General features: G+C 49.6%; 1 protein-coding gene and 1 long non-coding RNA gene across 2 annotated transcripts in view; one reads left to right on the top strand and one right to left on the bottom strand.

The window, feature by feature from the left end:
• The window catches only part of LOC309518140, a 178,407-nt gene that overhangs the window by 155,205 nt on the left and 3,187 nt on the right, over positions 1 to 20,015 (top strand). The window lies entirely within an intron of this gene.
• On the bottom strand, positions 731 to 8,157 carry PSMB6 (proteasome 20S subunit beta 6). The gene is made up of 6 exons (XM_082197909.1): positions 8,006 to 8,157; positions 4,521 to 4,588; positions 3,200 to 3,331; positions 1,956 to 2,085; positions 1,636 to 1,780; positions 731 to 975 (listed from the first exon to the last, which is right to left on the bottom strand). Exons 1-6 carry the CDS (start codon positions 8,087 to 8,089, stop codon positions 848 to 850), a joined length of 687 nt encoding a protein of 228 aa, XP_082054035.1. The 5' UTR covers positions 8,090 to 8,157; the 3' UTR covers positions 731 to 847.

The following is a 20,015-nucleotide window of genomic DNA, read 5'->3' as shown; positions in this document are numbered from 1 at the left end:
TGGGGATGCTTATATATTCCTTGCTAGCCTGTCTTTCCCCCTGACAAGACTCGAGGCGGCTTGCAGAGGAAAAAGCTGAAAATACAGAAGATGTGTGAGTTATTGAAGGAGCAGAGAGAGAACCACGTACGCTACCTTGAAATGAAATACTGTGAAAATCCCTGGAACGAGAAGGAATCGACTAGAAATATTATCTTATGGAAATAAACTAAATAATAAAAATCAAAAAGCTTAAGGGGAAAAAATTAGAAAAACCTAAAATTGAACAAGGCCTTAACGGGATGCCGGCTACAAACCTCGCTTCACTGAACTATTCCGTTTCCTCGGAAGGAAATAGAAAAATCATAAATCTTAAATGACCAAAATTCAAAAAAGGGGGGTAAAACTCCCAAAAATTCTGAAGTATTGTAATCCTTCACCTAGGTCGAGCTATAAAACTTTTTGATTTTTATTCTTTCGTTTATTTCTATAAGATAATATTTCTATCTTAAAAACTTTTAATAAATATCTTTTAAAAAAAAAGATAATATTTCTAGTTGATTCCTTCTCATTTCAGGGATTTTCACGGCATTTCGTTTTCTTTTGCACGATTTCTCGGTCTTTTTTCTACTGCGTTCGCTACCTTGAGCTCCTTGCAGGGAAAAAGGGGAATATAAACACAACGGTAATTCTGACCCCCCCATTCCGCCCCGACAAAACCCGGGTGTTTGAGAGGAACCGTCAAAGGCACTTTGTTTCCGACTCTGACATTTTAATGCGGCATCAAACCAATCTGACAGCAGAACAAAATACGGACTCCCCGAACCCCTCCGCTTCCTGCCTGAGCCCCCCCCCAACCCGCCACTTTTCAGAGGGTGGAGAAGCGGGGCAAGTCGTTTCCCAGGATGACCTTGCGCTCCACGCCGTCCTTGGTGATGGCCGCCAGGCGGATGACCCCCCCGCTGGAGCCGTCGCGGTCCATGGCCAGGGCGAGGGCTGGAAGAGAGGAGAGTGAATGAGATGAAAAAAATGTTGAAATATACATTTATAAAGAAACCAGAAGCATTTTTACTGGGCATTGTTGGGAGTGATATAAACAGAAAGGAATGTAAGCTCTTTTTATAGCAATAACAGCAGCAAGAATATTACTGGCCCAAAAATGGAAGGAAGAAGAATTACCGACGATCGAAGAATGGAGGATGAAGTTAATGGACTATGCAGAATTAGATAAACTAACAGGAAGGATTCGAAACTGGCGGGACCGGAAATTCACAGAAGACTGGAGTAAATTTACAGACTATTTGAAAAGTATTTGTGAAGATCAGACAACATTTGTAGGTTTGCAAGAAGTTTTGTGAGGAGTATTATTGGAAGTATTGCAAAAATGGAGAAGGATGATTTGTTAAGAGATGTAAAGGCAATATAAAGTTAATAAATGCGTAAGAAGTGGTTAAAACGGTGGATCATCAGAGGTGCTGATGGAAGTCTAAAAAGACTGTATAAGTGATAAGTTTTGTGTGTACATTTTATATGTTAAAATCAATAAAAATATTTTTTTTAAAAAAAGGAAGAGATGAGAGTGAGGCAGGACACCCCCAGGAGGACTGGGAGACACCCCCCACCCCAATTTGAGGGCCCCCCGTTCTGCATCCTTACCGTTGGCCGCGAAGCTCAGACACTGCTCCTTGCTCATCCCCGGCTTGTAAGTGGCGTCGACGAAGCCGTAGATGTAGGAGCTGCCCGAGCCCCCGATGGAGAAGGGCTGGCGGACCATCATGCCCCCCATGGGGACAGAGTAGACCTGGGAAGGGGGGGGAGACTCAGTTATGAGCCAGTCCAGAGGATACAGCCCCCGCCTCCCATCAGGGCTCAGAGAGTCAAGCATAGGCTGCCCGTGCCGGGGATCCAGGCCTGGCCCTGTGGGTGGGTAGGTGGCCAGCCTGCTTGCTTGCTTGGGGGGCAGCCCCCCATCTCACCTGTCCCCCTTTGCGCTTGTCCCAGCCGGCCACCAGGATCCCGGCCGTGAGGTCCTCTCGGTAGCGGTAGCACATCTCCTTGAAGAGGCTGGCGGCTGTGTGCACCAGTGGGCGCTCGTCCAGTTCAATGCTGCGCAGAATTTTTTGGGTGGGGGGGGAGAGAAGAGAAACGGGTGACGCACAGAGCAAGCAGGGCGGAGACTGGCAGCCACAGGGGGCTGTGGACATCCACGCAGACCCCACACCACCAACTTTATCGAGTTCCCCAGAAATCTTCCTTGTATCTACGGGACCGCCTCTCCTGGTCCGCCCCGCAGAGGACCTTAAGGTCCATGAAGAACCATAGTTTAGAGGTCCCGGGCCCCAAGGAAGTCAAACTATCCTCCACCAGGGCCAGGGCCTTCTCAGTGGTGGCTCCGACCTGGTGGAACACTCCGTCCCATGAGACAAGGCCCTTCAGGATTTAACCTCCTTCTGCAGGGCCTGTAAAGCAGAGCTATTCCATCTGGCTTTCAATTTGAACTTAGCCTGATCTTTTATTCCTCTTCTTTCCCTTTTTATGAAGATTACCCGCTCTGGGATCCCACAGCTAACTCTCCCCTGGTCTCCTTGCTGGCCCAAATAGGACTAACTTAGCCAGCTAGCCCTGGTGATCATCTAATGTTTATTGGATGGATTTCCCCCCTAAATTGATTCTGAATTCTGAATTTATTGTTGTTCATGTTTTATACTGTATCTTATGCTGTTTTTTTGTTGCATCAATTAAGTGTTTTAAATTTGTTGTTAGCTGCCCTGAGCCCGGTCTTCTGAACCGGTAAGGGCGGGGTATAAATTAAAATGTATTATTATTATTATTCTCCTGCAGCCTTTGTGCATAGGCACAGCCCTCCCAGTGACACCTGCGTAGCAGGGGGCTGGACTAGATGGACCTTGGGGACCCCTTCCCGCTCTACGGTTCTATGATTCCCCAAAGTTAAAGCATTAGATCCATGTCTCTGGATTCTTCAAGCCCTGCCCCATGTGAACTCCTGACTTGGCAGAATCTCCAGCTGGGAAGAACGTTCCCCAAGAACAGCAAGAGAATACGTTAACAGGCCTCTCCTTCTTCCAGAGCTGAGTTTTATCACCAAGTGAAAAGGAGTGTGGTTCTGTGGAGCCCCGGCAGGCCTGCAGGCTCAGGGGGGCCAGAAATGTGCTGCCCCCCCACCTACCTCCCCTGCCCCAAGCACCCCCACCCTCCATACCTGTGGAAGCCCAGCTGGTACGTAACGGCGTCCGCGATGGCCTGGGTGTCGGCAGCGGAGCCCGAACGGCAGCAGAAAATGTGGTCGTGGATCTGTGTCAGCTTGTCTGTGACGCGGTTGGCGATGTACGAACTGCAAGATGGAGGCGGGGGGGGGGGGCATCAGCGTTGGGAGTTCACGGCCCACAAAGGATTTCAGGGCGGCTGCGTCTGAGGGGCCCAGAAGCCGCCCTTAACCTCCCAAACCAGAAGTGAAAGCCACACATTGGAAGCTGTCTTATTACAGCGTCTCGCGCCCCTCCTCACGACCCACCTCACTCAGCCAGCGTCCCCTCTGACCTGCCTCTCAAAGGTCTCAAGCAAGGGGTCTCTCTCCCAGCCCTACACAGGGATGCTGCTGGGGCCTCCTGCGTGAAATGAAGGGGCTCTGATGCCCCCTCCCTCAGAGTTAGATTCTGGTCCTCATTGCTCTGGAGAAAGCGCAGAATTGAAAAGGGCTCAAGAAAGCAGCTTCACATTAACTCAGACCTCAATGCCCGGCAGAAATGGCTCACCACATTGCTGATTTGTTTAAGAGCAATGAGTTGCTTTGCATTTTGCAGTGCTTATTATGTAACTAGGCTAAGGCTAAAAGGGACGCGGGTGGTGCTGTGGGTTAAACCACAGAGCCTAGGACTTGCCGATCAGAAGGTCGGCGGTTTGAATCCCTGCGACGGGGTGAGCTCCCGTTGCTCGGTCCCTGCTCCTGCCAACCTAGCAGTTCGAAAGCACCTCAAAGTGAAAGTAGATAAATAGGTACTGCTCCGGCGGGAAGGTAAACGGCGTTTCCGTGCGCTGCTCTGGTTCGCCAGAAGCGGCTTAGTCATGCTGGCCACATGACCCGGAAGCTGGACGCCGGCTCCCTCGGCCAATAAAGCGAGATGAGCGCCGCAACCCCAGAGTCGGCCACAACTAGATCTAATGGTCAGGGGTCCCTTTACCTTTAGGCTAAGGCTGCTTGCAGTAAAGCTTTGAAACTCTCTTTTTTTATTTAAGCAATGGCTTTCCAGGGTTTCAGGCAAGGTGACATTCCCAGCCCTTCCCATGAAGCTAAGGCCTTCTGCATGCAGGACATGTGCTCGACTGCTGAGCTGCGGCCCTTCACAAAATAGTGCCATCTTCTTGCTGTTGCAATTCCTCTTATTATTCTTCCCGGGATGGCATTCTGCTCCCAGCCACCTGAGAACAGAGGGGAATGCCTCCCAGGAAAAGCAATGTGGAGTTGGTTTTCAGAGAGGGTGCTGGGAGGCCCTTCACACAGCCACCCCCCTTCCCCCACTCACCCTGTGGTGGTCCTGGAGTCAGCACCGATGACGACCCCACCGTCAAACTCCACAGCCATGATGGTTGTCTGAGGAAGGGGAGGAAGAGGGTGAGGAACAAGCAAGGACCGTGGGGCCAAGCCCAGATCTCGAGGGCTTGCTGGAATCATAGATTTGCAGAGCTGCAAGGGCTCCAAAGGGTCATCCAGCCCAACCCCCCCAAAATGCAGGAAGGGAGGAGGAAATCCCACCAGCTGCAGCTTCTTCCACTGCTGCCGTCTGGGTTGGGAAAAGGAAGGGCGACGTCACGCATAGCTTTAAAAAAGGATTGGGTGAATTAATGGTGGAAAAGAGAGCTCTTGAGGTTGGAAGCCTTAATGCTTCTGAATTGTTGTGAATAACTCAGTTATTGTGCTCAGATTCTGCCTGCTGGTTTCTAAGAGGCTGGGTTTTTTTTATGTGGCAGAGTGCAAAGCTCTGATTATTATTTTCACAGTGTGATTTATTTTATTTTGCTTTACGCATCTTGCTTTGTGATGGCTTCGGGTATACACAAACCAACCAACACTATTCTCGCCCCCCCCCTTAATTGTGTCAGCATTTTGTTGCAGATATGTTTGGCTGTTAAGCTGCTTTGGGCTGCCCCGGGCAAGGAAAAGCGGCTGACAGATTCAACAGGTAAACGATGACAGCCACAGGGGCAGTGATGGAGCAGGGCTTCTGGGAGAGACCAGGGTTCGACTCCTGCACCCTGCCATGAATCTCGCTTGTGGAGGGGGGGGGTCTCCTGGGGCCAGTCGCTGCCTCTCTCTCAGCCCAACCCACACAGCAAAGCTGTTGTGAGGATAAAATAGAAGACGGTGGTAGAGAGACCCATGTGCATATGCTGCCTTGAGCTCTATGGAGAAAAAAAGGGCAGGATAGAAAACGCAGCGAAGGGGCCTTCCTTACATACCTTTAGGGCAAGCACCCCCAAACTTGGTCCTCCAGATGCTTTGAGACTACAACTCCCATCATCCCTAGCTAACAGGACCAGCGGTCAGGGATGATGGGAATTGTAGTCCCAAAACATCTGGAGGGCCAAGTTTGGGGATGCCTGCTTTAGGGGGCAAAAACATTCCTCTTCCACCAGGCCTTGGGCTGACTACCATTCTATGTATCTTTAAATGTGCTTTTTGGGGGGGAGCATTGTTTTGTCTTGTTCTTATTTTTATTATGTATTTTACATTCTCACCTTGTACACTCACGCAGCATACAAATTTAATAAATAACAACAGGACAGTAATAATAAATAACTGGTAAGTTGTCCTCTCCGAGTCTACCAGGGAGCAAGCCTGCCTGTGCGGGGTGGAGAGAGAGGGTTGCCACCTTTGTTCTGGCAAAATACAGTGGGGGGGTGCTTTTTATTCTTAATCTAGTTCTGAAGGGACTTCAAAGCAATCCATTACAAACTACTGCAGCCTCTGGGATCTGTCTCCCTCTATCACACACGCAGGCACAAGAATTTGTGAATGTGTCTGTGCTTGGCTATGCAAAGCTCAGACACGGACATTGGGGGGGGGGGTCCCTAAATGGCCATCGAGAGGGAGATAAGAAACCCGAAATGCGGGACGAAGCTGCTCCAAGGCAGCACGACGAAGCCTTTTAATAATAATAATGGTAATAATAATAATAAATTTTATTTATACCCCACCTTCCCCGGGCTCAGGGCAGCTAGCACCAGTAAAATTACAGTAAAATCATAATGGGGGGAAACAATTTAAAATACAGGTTAAAATGCAATTTAAAATGCAGCCTCATTTTAATGGTTGAATATGCAGAGCTGGCTAAGATGCCGGGAAAGATTCGGAATCGGTGTGATGAACTGTTTCAAAAAGACTGGGGCAAATTTATGCTTTATATGAAAGAAAATTGTAGACAGTTGAAAACACTTGTAGGTTTGAGTTGAAGTGTTTTGTAATGGGAAATTAAGGAGTTGATTCACATGTAAGAAGGTGATTGCTAAAAGATTGACATAAGGTAAAAAAGTGGATACAGGTATGCGAAGAAATTGGTCAAGGTGTGTGGAAGTCTGTCAGAGGGAGGGAAGGAAGTTGATGCTTTATTTAAGCAATGCTTTAAGTTATGGATTCTATTTTTCTTTGATTTTTGATATGTAATGAAATACAGAAAACTTAGTATACCCGAAGGAGCGTCTCCACCCCCATCATTCTACCCCGACACTGAGGTCCAGCTCCAAGGACCTCCTGGCGGTTCCCTCACTGCGAGAAGCCAAGTTACAGGGAACCAGGCAGAGGGCCTTCTCGGTGGTGGCGCCCGCCCTGTGGAACACCCTCCCATGAGATGTCAAGGAAATAAACAACTATCTAACTTTTAGAAGACATCTGAAGGCAGCCCTGTTTAGGGAAGCTTTTAATGTTTAATAGGTTATTGTATTTTATTGTATTTTGATGGAAGCTGCCCAGAGTGGATGGGGAAACCCAGCCAGATGGGCGGGGTATAATATTATTATTATTAATAATAATAATAACAATACAGTGGTACCTTGGGTTAAGAACTTAATTTGTTCTGGAGGTTCGTTCTTAACCTGAAGCACTACTTTAGCTAATGGGGCCTCCTGCTGCTGCCGCTCCGCAAGAGCACAATTTCTGTCCTCATCCTGAAGCAAAGTTCTTAACCCAAGGTACTATTTCTGGGTTAGCAGAGTGCGTAAGCTGAAGCGTCTGTAACCCGAGATACAACTCTATTGACAAGCTGGAAGGTATGCTGAGAAGGGCTGCCAAGGGCTGGTGTTATTTTTACTGTTGTTAGCCGCTCTGAGCCCAGTTTCGGCTGGGGAGGGCGGGATATAAATAAATTATTATTATTATTATTGTTGTTGTTGTTGTTGTTACAGTGGTACCTCGGGTTAAGTACTTAATTCGTTCAGGTCTGTTCTTAACCTGAAGCACCACTTTAGCTAATGAGGCCTCCTGCTGCCGCCGTGCCGCCGGAGCACGATTTCTGTTCTCATCCTGAAGCAAAGTTCTTAACCTAAAGTACTAATTTCTGGGTTAGCGGAGTCTGTAACCTGAAGCGTCTGTAACCCGAGGTACCACTGTAATAATAAAAATTATATTAAAAATAAAATAAAATGCAGCCTCCTTTTAAAAAGTAGCCCACAGATCCAGAGGGAAACATCGGGGTCAGACTGAGTCCAGACCAAAGGCCTCTTTGGCATCGAAAGGGGGGGGGCTATCCTGCATTACACAGGACAGGGGGGGCCACCCTGGGGGGGGGGAGCCACACAAGGCGCTGACTCCCAGAGGGGGGGGGCAGCCTCTTCGGGGCGGGGACCTGGGACCCCCGACCCCCTCCTACTCCCCCCCCCACCCACGAGAAAAGGAGGCAGGACCTGCTCCCCCCCCCCCACCCCAGGCCTGGGCCTCCCTGGCGGGGCTGTTGTGGGGCGGGGGGGCGGGAGGCGGCGCCCCCCCTCTGCCCCCCCTCCCTCCCTCCCCACTCACCCCGGTGGTGACGGCCTGCTGGGTCCAGTCCGGGCAGCGCGCCTCCATCCCGACGCTCGGCCTCAGCATCGCCGGCGCCGCCATCTTGGATCTGAGCGACGGCACTGTCGCGAAACTGCCCAGCCATGGCGCGCGGCGCGCTTTGCGGCGCAGGAGGGAGGGAGAGCCGCGCACCTAGAGCTGCGAGCGCGAGAAGAGGGGCGGCCTCTGCGGCCAGTTTCCGGGTCCCGTGGGATGGGGAGGGGTCACGCCGCAGAGATACAAAGAATAGAAGGGGGCGCCTGCGCCGAGTTTCCGGGTTTTATTTCTTCTCTCGCTTTATTTTAATTTTTACCAAAAGTTTCCAAAGAACATCACATTTTCTTATCTTATACAATATTCTGGGCTTCCATCAACCACATCTGAAGACCCTGTATGGACCAGCTGCATGTTCCTTCATTGCAGGGGGTTGGACTAGATGACCCTCAGGGTCCCTTCCAACTCTACAGTTCTATGATTCTATGACCACATAACACCGGTCCTGAAAGACCTACATTGGCTCCCAGTACGTTTCCGAGCACAATTCACAGTGTTGGTGCTGACCTTGAAAGCCCTGTTGTTGTTGTTGTTTAGTCGTTTAGTCGTGTCCGCCTCTTTGTGACCCCCTGGACCAGAGCACGCCAGGCACTTCTGTCCTCCACTGCCTCCCGCAGTTTGATCAAACTCATGCTAGTGAAACGACCTCAAAGGACCAGTAGACCTGAAGGAGCGTCCTCAAAGGACCTCAAAGGCCCAGTAGACCTGAAGGAGCGTCTCCACCCCGGACACCAGGGTCCCTCTCCCAAGGGCCTTCTGGCAGTTCCCTCCCTGCGAGATGTGAAGTTACAGGGAACCAAGCAGAGGGCCTTCTCGGTGGTGGCTCCCGCCCTGTGGAACGCCCTCCCACCAGATATCAAAGAGAACAACAACTACCAGACTTTTAGAAGACATCTGAAGGCAGCCCTGTTCAGGGAAGCTTTTAATGTATGACATTTTAGTGTGTTTCTGGTCTCTGTGGAAGCCGCCCAGAGTGGCTGGGGAAACACAGCCAGATGGTCAGGGTACGAATAATAAATTATTATTATTATTATTATTATTATTATTATTATTATTATATTATTATTATTATTATTATTATTATTATTATTATTATTATTTAATCTTTAACACTTAATCTGTATTTCATTAATTTCACTATTGCTTTTAACAGTCCTTCACTAATAATTCCCTTTATTCTTTTCTCTGCCATATTTCGCATAGTCCTCAGGAACTAAACAAAAAAAATTCCTTCCAGTAGCACCTTAAAGACCAACTAAGTTAGCTCTTGGTATGAGCTTTCGTGTGCATGCACACTTCTTCAGATAGTTACACCTATCTGTAACTGGAACCTCAGGAACTAAGTATTTGTCATTACAAAAGGCTGGCCAGGCTCCCCAGGGTATCCAATCAAGTGAGCATTAACAGGTCACCTGCCAGACAGGAGATAAACAACGCACTCAGATTTCTGCTGTAGAACACCTTTCCTGTGATGTAGGTATGATGTTTCTGGGGGTGGTCTTGGACTCCAGGGCAGGGAATTTAAAATGTCTATATGAGGGCGGGCACACCTGGGTTCTGGGTCCTCCTCCTTCTCCTGCGTGTGAGGGGATCACCCTGTTGCAACAGTTCAATAAAGACCAGACTAGCTGCTTTGCTTCTCAATATTCTCTGCTTGGCCTCTGTTCTTTTCTCCGACCGATAGAGAACCTACATAAGGACTCTAAAAGGGCTCTTGTGTCCCCCATAAGGGAATAAGGGCAGATTTTCGTTTATTACACTGCTTAGCTCTGCAAATGTGCCAGCAGTTTTATTGCTCTATTGGGGGTGCAGGACCATTAAGCCTTTGATTTTAAACCCTGCTTTAAAATGGAGGGGTGGGATTCATCCCTTGCCCTTTTTGCCAGGGGCTGCAGACCCTCCAACATCCTGGGGACCAAAATCCCCTGAGTTTTTGTGTGAAGGGGGGGGGGGAGATGCTCGTTTTTCCGGCACTCTGAAGCAACCCACCAAACTCCCGCCAGAGCACTAGACTGAAAAAGGAGTGTTTCGGTCCAGCGTTCTGGTATAAGACAGAGTGCCAGACCAAGTTTACGGCATGTAATGCCCTAAGAGAGAATATTATGAAAATGATGTACAGGTGGTACATGACCCCAGTCAAGCTTGCAAAAATCTACCATTTGCCCGATAATAAATGTTGGAAATGTAAAGAAACTGAAGGTACATTCTTTCACCTTTGGTGGACGTGCCCAGGGGTTAAGGCTTTCTGGGAGACGATATATAATGAATTGAAAAAGGTATTTAAATATACCTTTCTGAAGAAACCAGAGGCCTTTCTCCTGGGCATGGTTGGCCAATTAGTGTTAAAGAAGGACAGAACTTTCTTCATGTACGCTACAACAGCAGCAAGAATACTTATTGCAAAATATTGGAAGACACAAGATTTACCCACCCTGGAAGAATGGCAGATGAAGGTGATGGATTACATGGAATTGGCGGAAATGACCGGCAGAATCCAAGACCAGGGAGAAGAGTCGGTGGAAGAAGATTGGAAGAAATTTAAGGACTATTTACAGAGATATTGTAAAATTAATGAATGTTAGAATGATGTTAGATTGAAATTAAGTGGTTTCTAGCTGTAATGGTATAAAAGAATATGAAAAAATGGTTTTTTATAAGTAAAAATTCAAGGTTATAATAATTTAAGATTAAAGATCAGGGTAAAGTAAAGAGGGAAAGAAATTGCTGAACTAATAAATAGAACTGGAATACAAAAAAGGGAGGTATGAGGAGGTCCAGGAAACAAGTAATTGAAAAATAAGTGATGAAAAGATTGACTGATTTTAACTGTTTTTATTTGTATTTTTTCTTTTTTCTTTTTCTATTTTGTAATATTGTAAAAACCCTAATAAAAAATTTATAAAAAAATACACAACAACAGAGTGCCAGACCAAGAACGCTGGACGTTCTGGCATCGCTTCAGAAGCCGGGTTTGGCTTCTGTAATTCCAGAATGTCCCACTTAAAACGGGGCAGTTGAGTGGAGGTCAGGATCTCCTTTCTTGCAATTTGAAGCCATGTGAGTCCTGCTCTCCAGAGCAGGGGAAAACAAGTCTGTTCCTGTAGTGATCAGGTAGGATTGCTTAGAGCAGGGGTCTGCAACCCGCGGCTCCGGAGCCGCATGTGGCTCTTTTACACCTTTGCCACGGCTCCAGGGCGGATACTAGCGAGGGGAGGAGGCGCATTGTGCGCCCCGACACTCCCCACTGTGGCGGGCGCTGTACTGGCTGTGACGTCGCATGGGGGCGGTGCGTGCCTTAGTCACGCACCGTCCCGACGTCACCTTCCCGCCCACCCGCCTGCTACATTGTAAGGGGCATGTACGCTGGTCACTGCATTGAAAGGGGGCATGTACACTGGTCACTGCATTGAAAGGGGGCATGTACGCTGGTCACTGTTTTGAAGGAGAGTGAAGAACACACTTTCCTTGGTTTTGTACCTTTCCTTGGTTTTGTTAATCTTAGGGCCAGGAAATAGGTATCTTTATCACCTCCTATGTGAAACTATCTTTCCTTGCCATCCTTCCTCTCATGTTTACTGCTTGTTTATGACCTCCAGGGTTGCTGAATGCATTCCTCCTTTTAGTCCTGTTTTATTTACCCCAGAATGTATGCATGCTCAAATTGGCTCTTTGTAGTTTTAACTTTAACTTTGTCCCTGTTGTGTATTGAGTCAAAGGATTTTATATCTGTATTATTATTGTCTGTATTTGCATTAGGGTAAAGTAACTGCCTTTTGGTTCCAGAGGGCACAGCTACTATTGGTTCATTTAAGCTGCTTTATTTGGATCCTCTGTCTTATTGGTTTCCTCCAAAAGGCAGGACTGTGATTGCCTGATATTGTTCCCTCCAAAATGTATCCTTCCTAGCTAGTCCCCTGTCCCTATAAATGTAGCTTCCCCCCCCCTCAGACCTCAGTCTTGTTTGCTGTAATAAAGAAGTGTTACTAGAGAACTGTCTCCAGCATATTATGTCAAGAGAGCTGAAATCACAAACCCCACGTCACAACAACTGGCGACGAAGGTGGGATCCGGAATGCTGAGGAGCGGTTATCCGCAGCCCTGCCTCAGAGTCCGGATTGCAGCTAAGAACAAGACTCACTGGCCAGCTGAGAAGACGACCCGACCCTGCCCACAGGACAATGGAGAGTCCAAGGGTATTGGAGCCCTTCCAGCCATCAGAGCCCCACACGTGGGAAGACTACGTCGAACGCTTCAAGCTGGCCAAGGCATTGCTTGCTCCAGCGAAGCTAAGTGAGACATCTCTCAAAGATATTCTCGCCTGCCTAACAAGCCACTTGGCGCCTACTGAGACCAAGATGGCCGGCGGATGGAGTTTCATAAGAGGCAGCAGCGTACTGGGGAGTCTGTATCTGCATTTCTGGCTGAACTGCGGAAGCTCGCTCAGCACTGCGACTTCCAAAATCTGGAAGAGACTCTCCTGGATCGGTTTATTGGTGGTCTGAGCAGCAAGAAAGCCAGAAGCCGCATCGTGGCTAAAGAAGAGGTTACCCTTGCTTCAGCCTTGAAGGAGGCCACCGCCACGGAGAATTATGAAAGAGAGGAGCTTGATGCCAGTCGCAAGGCCCCTAAGCCACAGATAGAAGTTGCGCATGCCATGGACGAGCTAGAGGCTACTCCGAGCCAGAGCCCAGTCCGTGGGGTCGAGTCAGTGCGCCAGGCCTGCACAGTGCACAAAGATCACCGAGGCAGGTGCCCAGGTTGTGGCGGAAACCATGAGCGGAAGAGCTGTCGTTTCCGGGATGCTATGTGCCGGACGTGCGGGAAGACAGGTCACATCGCCAGGGTCTGTAGATTGGCGGCGTTGGGAGCGACAGGAGCACCTAGACCGGAGCATCGCAGACCACCCACAGCAACCCATTTTCTAAAGGACTGCCACTACATAATGGAGATGTCGTGCAGTTCCCAGCGCAAGGCAAGGCACACGTCAAGGTGAAGATTGAGGGTTAGCAGTGCGACATGGAGGTGGACTCCGGATCTGGATTCACTATCATGTCGGACCAGACCGCGAGGACATTCTTCCCCAGGGGTAAGTTGCCCCCTCTGGAGCCCTTCCCAGCAACTTTGCAGTCATACTCAGCGGGCCGCATCCATGTTATGGGAATGTGTGCCGTGAGAGTACAGTTCCAGGACAAACAGGCGGTACTCAAACTGGTGATTGTGAAGGGCAGTCGCCCCAGTCTCCTGGGCACTGACTGGTTCCCTGCCCTGGGACTGAGTATATCAGGGCTTAATTCAATCCAAACCTGCCCTGAGATGAGCGAGGCATTATGCAAAGAATTTGCTGGTCTCTTTAATGGAAAACTGGGTTCTTATAAAGGGCCCCCAGTTGACTTCGAGTTGGACCCTGGGGTGGCCCCAATCCGACTCAAACCAAGGCGAGTGCCATTTGCACTGCAACCCAAGATCGAAGCAGAGCTGGATAAATTGGTCAAGCAGGGAGTTCTCTCACCCGTGGACTCTGCTAAGTGGGAGACTCCAATCGTCACGCCCCTTAAAGCAAATGGGGAAGTCAGGATCTGTGCAGATTACAAATGTACTATCAATAAGGCACTCAGGGGAAACTCATACCCCATTCCAGTCGTATCACATCTGTTGGCTAAACTGGCTGGGGGCAAGGTGTTCGCCAAAACTGACCTGGCACAAGCTTACCAACAGCTGCCAGTAACCCCACAATCAGCGGAAGCACAGACTATTGTCACACATAAAGGGGCGTTCAGAGTTAACAGATTACAATTTGGAGTTTGTGTGGCCCCAGGGATTTTTCAAGGGCTCATGGAACGCCTGTTAAGAGGTCTGCCGGGGGTCTTGCCATTTTTTGATGACGTTTTGATTGCTGGAAAAGACCCACAGGAACTGGTTGCGCGTGTCCGTGCAGTGTTGCTCAAGTTCAAGGAGGTGGGGTTGCAACTGAAAAAGGAAAAATGCAGTTTTGGGGTGCCAACTGTGGATTTCTTGGGGTTTAAAATTGATGCATCAGGCATCCACCCCACAGATGCTAAGATTAAGACCATCATCGAGGCACCACGACCACAGAACAAGACGGAGTTGCAGTCATTCCTGGGACTTATTAACTTTTATCATTCGTTCTTACCCCATAAAGCTTCGGTAGCTGAACCATTACATAGACTGTTGCAGAAAAAGAATGTGTGGCGATGGGGGCAGGGGCAGCAGAAGGCTTTTGACTCCTTGTGAGGAATGCTGAGTAGCAGGAGTGTCCTTGCTCATTATGATGAGTCAAAGCCGCTGGTCCTGGCATGTGATGCCTCTCAATACGGCCTGGGGGCAGTGCTGAGTCATAGGGAACCGGATGGGTCGGAAAAGCCCATCTCTTTCTATTCCCGTACGTTGTCGCCCACGGAGCGCAACTATGCTCAAATTGACAAAGAGGCGCTTGCAATTGTGGCAGGAATCAAAAAGTTCCATGATAATGTGTATGGTCGCCATTTCTCCATTGAAACGGACCACAAACCACTGTTAGGGTCGTTCAACCCGAACAAACAAATGCCCCAAATTCTATCCCCCAGAATGTTGCGTTGGTCTATATTCCTGAACGGGTTCCAGTACACCTTGACCCATGTGCCGGGGAAACGGTTGTGCCACGTTGATGCGCTGAGTCGATTGCCCCTTCCTGGCGGGGGCAATGAGGATCCTGCTCCAGCGGAGCACATAATGATGCTGGAAACACTTCCGGGGGCTCCTGTAACGGCTACTGATATAGCTGAGAAAACGAGGAAAGATGCTGTTCTCTCCCGTGTGCTCACTTGGGTGGGGAGGGGGTGGCCAGGTAGTCCGCATGAAGACAAATTCAGGCCTTATGCGACAAGGCAGCACGAGTTGTCCATGCATAAGGGGTGTCTCCTGTGGGGAGATAGGGTGATCATCCCAGCACCACTGAGAAACAAGGTTCTTGAGACGCTTCACATGGGACACCCGGGAATGGTCAGGATGAAGTCACTAGCCCGATGTTATGTGTGGTGGCCTGGAATGGACCAGAACCTAGAACAGGGGTCTGCAACCTTTAAGACAAAAAGAGCCACTTGGACCCGTTTCCGGAAAAACAACAACAACTGGGAGCCGCAAAAACATTGCAACATTTAAAACAAATATAACACTGCATATATTGTTTCTGGCCTTAATGCTATATATACAGGATCGTGCAGTCAGCTGTCAATCTCAAGAAAAAAGGACAAATTAATAGCTAATTAAAATATTTAATTTACAACCAGGTAACCAGGTTAATGGGACTTTTGCTCCTGAACCTCAGTGCTCAGTGTCTGCACATCAGGGCTGTAAGACGTCACCTTCATTTTCACACAGGCTTGCAAGCTGTCATCTGTGAGGCGTGATCGGTGTTTGTTTTTAATATAGTTCATGTTGGAGAAGACCTGCTCACATACATATGTGAAAGAGACCACAAGGGCCATCGAGTCCAACCCCCTGCCAAGCAGGAAACACCATCAGAGCACTCCTGAGATATGGTTGTCAAGCCTCTGCTTAAAGACCTCCAAAGAAGGAGACTCCACCACACTCCTTGGCAGCAATTCACCAAACTTTCACCAAACTTTCCCCTGCTTAAGTTTAAAAAGGGGCTTCAAGCAACTAAAAAGGGGCTTCAGGCAACTAATTCCACGTGGAATTCCACGTGACCGCGACTGCATAATCAATGCCACAAAATGCCAAAGAAAATTAACCAGGGCCCCAGTGAACCATAAATCATAATCAGTGCCTGATGTAAATAATAATTAATAATGAGGGCCCAATGTCATCCTCGTCATTATAAAAATAATCCCTCTCTTCGTGCCGCCCAGCCTCCCAAGAAAAAAACCCCACTTCAAACGGTCACAAAGCACAAATTCCACGCGACCGCAACTTGCTATGCCCAATAATCAATGCCCCAAAATGCCATAGAAAATTAATCAGGGCCCCAGTGTACCATAAATCATAAACAGTGCCTGATGTAAATAATAATTAATAATGAGGCATTCGTCATTATAAAAATACTGTATTTTTCGCCCCATGGGACGCTCCGTCCCATAGGACGCACCTAGGTTTTTTGGGGGGAAATAAAGGGAAAAAAATTTCCCTTTATTTCCCCCCCAACAGCAGGTCGGGGAAACCGAACCAGGTCGGGGAACAGCGGGATGGCGGCGCTGCGCCTCCCTGCTGTCCCCCGAGCTTGTGGGGCTGGCCGATGTCTGCCCCGCGCGAGGGGCGCTCTGCATCAGGGCGCCCCCCCTGCGGGGCGGCAGGCTGCTATCCGCAGCGTGGGGAGCCTTGCCGGGAAGTCTGGCAAGGCTCCCCACGCTGCGGATGTCTGCCTGGCGAGGGGGGCGCTCTGCTTTAGGGCGCCCCCCCTGCCGGGCGGCAGGCTGCTATCCGCAGCGTGGGGAGCCTTGCCGGGAAGTCCGGCAAGGCTCCCCACGCTGCGGATGTCTGCCTGGCGAGGGGGGCGCTCTGCTTTAGGGCGCCCCCCCTGCCGGGCGGCAGGCTACTATCCGCAGCGTGGGGAGCCTTGCCGGGAAGTCCGGCAAGGCTCCCCACACTGCGGATGTCTGCCTGGCGAGGGGGGCGCTCTGGCCGGGCGGCAGGCTGCTCACCTCCGCCCCTCGCCTCCTCCCCTCGCCTCCTCCCCTCGCCACCGCCCCGGAGCCGCAGCAAAGGCTTTAAAGAGCCGCATGCGGCTCTGGAGCCGCAGGTTGCCGACCCCCGACCTAGAACAATGGGTACGAACATGCAAGGCATGCCAAGAGGTGCGGCCAGAAGTGGCCAGAGCACCAGTCCACTGGTGGGAGCAGTCCAGATCTCCCTGGAGCCGGCTGCACTTGGATTTTGCTGGGCCATTCCAGGGGAAGGTCTTTTTGGTTATCGTCAATGCATATTCCAAATGGTTAGAAGTGGTGATGGTCCCGAGCATGGCAGCAGCTGCCGTAATCAAGGTGTTGAGGCAGCTGTTTGCAACCCACGGGTTACCTGAGACCATTGTATCAGATAATGGGGCAGCTTTTGTATCCCAAGAATTCAGGGCATTCTTGGCTGATAACTTCATAAGAGGGGTCACATCCGCGCCCTTTCACCCATCCTCCAATGGGCAGGCTGAGCGCATGGTAAGAACAGCCAAAGAATCCATTGCGCGCTTAATGGAGGGTAACTGGTCAGCTCGCATCGCGCGAATGTTATTTTTGCAGCATGCGACGCCGTGTACTGCGACGGGCAAGTCGCCAGCTGAGCTGCTCTTGGGTAGAAGACTGGTAACGGTGCTGGATTATGTCCACCCGGATAAAATGCCAAACCGTAATTCAAGAGCAACCCCCCAGGCTGAGACTGACACAACAAGGTATCTCGGCCCTGAAGATCTGGTTACGAGGTTCGCGGTGGGTGGCTGGTGTGGTCACCCGGGCTAGTGGACCTGTGTCCTATTATGTGACCTTGGAAAATGGGCAAGTTTGGAGGAGACATATAGATCAGCTGAGGTGCTGGGCGCTCAGCAGGGAGGAGCCAGATAATTCATCCCTGGCTAACGACGCAGAGCTGCAAGACCAGAGTGAAAATGGCCCAGAGGTGCAGTCACCAGGGGCTTTAACAAATGAACCAGGGTCTGCTAGTCCTCATGATAACGAGGTACAGGTAGGGGACCCTGAGATGTCTGGGACTCCATCTGTTCCTGACGAAACCCCTATAGCAGCCCCCCTACCACAGGTAACACCCAATCCAGAACCGGCAACACCTGTTGTCAGGAGATCAAGTAGAAGTTGTAGGACCCCACAGCACCTGAGAGATTACGTCTGCTGTGCTCACTAGGGGGGGAGGGGTGTTGTGTATTGAGTCAAAGGATTTTATATCTGTATTATTATTGTCTGTATTTGCATTAGGGTAAAGTAACTGCCTTTTGGTTTCAAAGGGTACAGCTACTATTGGTTCATTTAAGCTGCTGTATTTGGATCCTCTGTCTTATTGGTTTCCTCCAAAAGGCAGGACTGTGATTGCCTGATATTGTTCCCTCCAAAATGTATCCTTCCTAATTAGTCCCCTGTCCCTATAAATGTAGCTTTCCTCTCCCCAGTCTTTAGTCTTGTTGCTTTAATAAAGAAGTGTTACTAGAGAACTGTCTCCAGCATATTATGTCAAGAGAGCTGAAATCACAAACCCCACGTCACAACAGTCCCCACGTGGGGTTTTTTAAAAATGCTGTCGCAGGAACCCCCCCAATCATTCAGTTTGTACCAACTTCACACACGCTAAGCTTCTGTTATAAATTCATAGAAAATCAACCATACATCGGAGTTGCACTGTTCCACTTTTATTTGACTCCATGAAGGAAGGACTACAAAATGGGGAAGGATTGATACAGGGCAGCCATAATCCCTTCAGCATCCCAGCACATCCACAGGAGCCCTGCCCAGTTGCTATGCCAACCCTGATGGTCCCAGACAGAAGACCATCAAGATCACAAAGAACTTGCATATGGTAGTGGATTCAGCCCGGACTGAAATAAAGGACAATGATCAGATCTTCCCTCTGGGGGCAGGAAACTGCAAACCCCCCTTTGTCTCCTGGAAGTGACTCATGGGCAGGGGGAAAGGAGGAACCAGCCAGGTGACAGGACACTCAGGTTACCACCACAACCCCTCCTTTCTGTGATGTATGCATGATGTTTCTGGGGGTGGTCTTGATCTAAAGGTAAAGGTAAAGGTACCCCTGCCCGAACGGGCCAGTCTTGACAGACTCTGGGGTTTGTGCGCCCATCTCACTCAGAGGCCGGGGGCCAGCGCTGTCCGGAGACACTTCCGGGTCACGTGGCCAGCGTGACAAAGCTGCATCTGGAGAGCCAGCGCAGCACACGGAACGCCGTTTACCTTCCCGCTGGTAAGCGGTACCTATTTATCTACTTGCACCCGGGGGTGCTTTCGAACTGCTAGGTTGGCAGGCGCTGGGACCGAGCAGCGGGAGCGCACCCCGCCGTGGGGATTCGAACCGCCGACCTTTCGATCGGCAAGCCCTAGGCGCTGAGGCTTTTACCCACAATTTCAAAAGTCTTCATAAGGCCTTGCACACCACCTTTCTGGGTCCTTCCTCTCTCCTGCAAGTGAGGGGAGCACCCTGTTGCAACAGTTCAATAAAGGCCAAGCCTACAGGCTGCTGTTTTGCTCCAAGTTATCCTGGTTGGTGTCTTTGTTTTTGTCCAAGGGAGCCCTCGGATTTTTCCGGTAACAAGTCCAACCCCGCTCCCCTCCCCAAACCAGGTGCACATGAACATAAGTTCAACCCCCTATGCATAGACAGGTGCATTCACAACATTCTGCCAAAATATGGCAAGAAATCTCCATTTCCCTTGTAACCTGAAAACTGACCAATCAGGCGCCACTTCGTTTGACAGCCGCCCAATCAGAAACAGCGTTGGCAGCCCCTTAAACTTTAAATCCCCTTAATGGACAATGGCTTTCATAAGAAGAGCTGCGTAAATAGCAGGCAAACGCTGCAACGCTCAGAAAAACCCTCTGCAAAGAGCAGGTCAACATCTCACCCATCAAACAGCAGGGCTTAAAACAGAACCATAAAATTATAGAATTGCAGAGCTGGAAGGGACCACGAGGGTCATCCAGTCCAGTGTTCTTCAACCTTGGCTTCCTAGAAGCAGTAGGACTACAACTCCCATCATCCCCAGCCAGCTTAGCCAATGGCTACAGGTGATGGGAGTTGTAGTCCAGAATCATCTAGGAGCCTAAGGTTGAAAAATGCTGATCTAGTCCAACCCGGTGCCACACGGGAATCTTTTGCTTTACAGAAAAGCTCAAGATACACGTTGATCTGCCCACACTGAGTTGTTATTTCTGAGAAACGTAGAAATTGACAGGATATATTTACACGAATTCTTCAA

Source organism: Podarcis vaucheri (genome assembly GCF_965113315.1).
Source record: "Podarcis vaucheri genome assembly, chromosome: 13".
Lineage (NCBI taxonomy): Eukaryota > Metazoa > Chordata > Lepidosauria > Squamata > Lacertidae > Podarcis > Podarcis vaucheri.
This window is presented reverse-complemented; position numbering and strand designations above follow the sequence as displayed.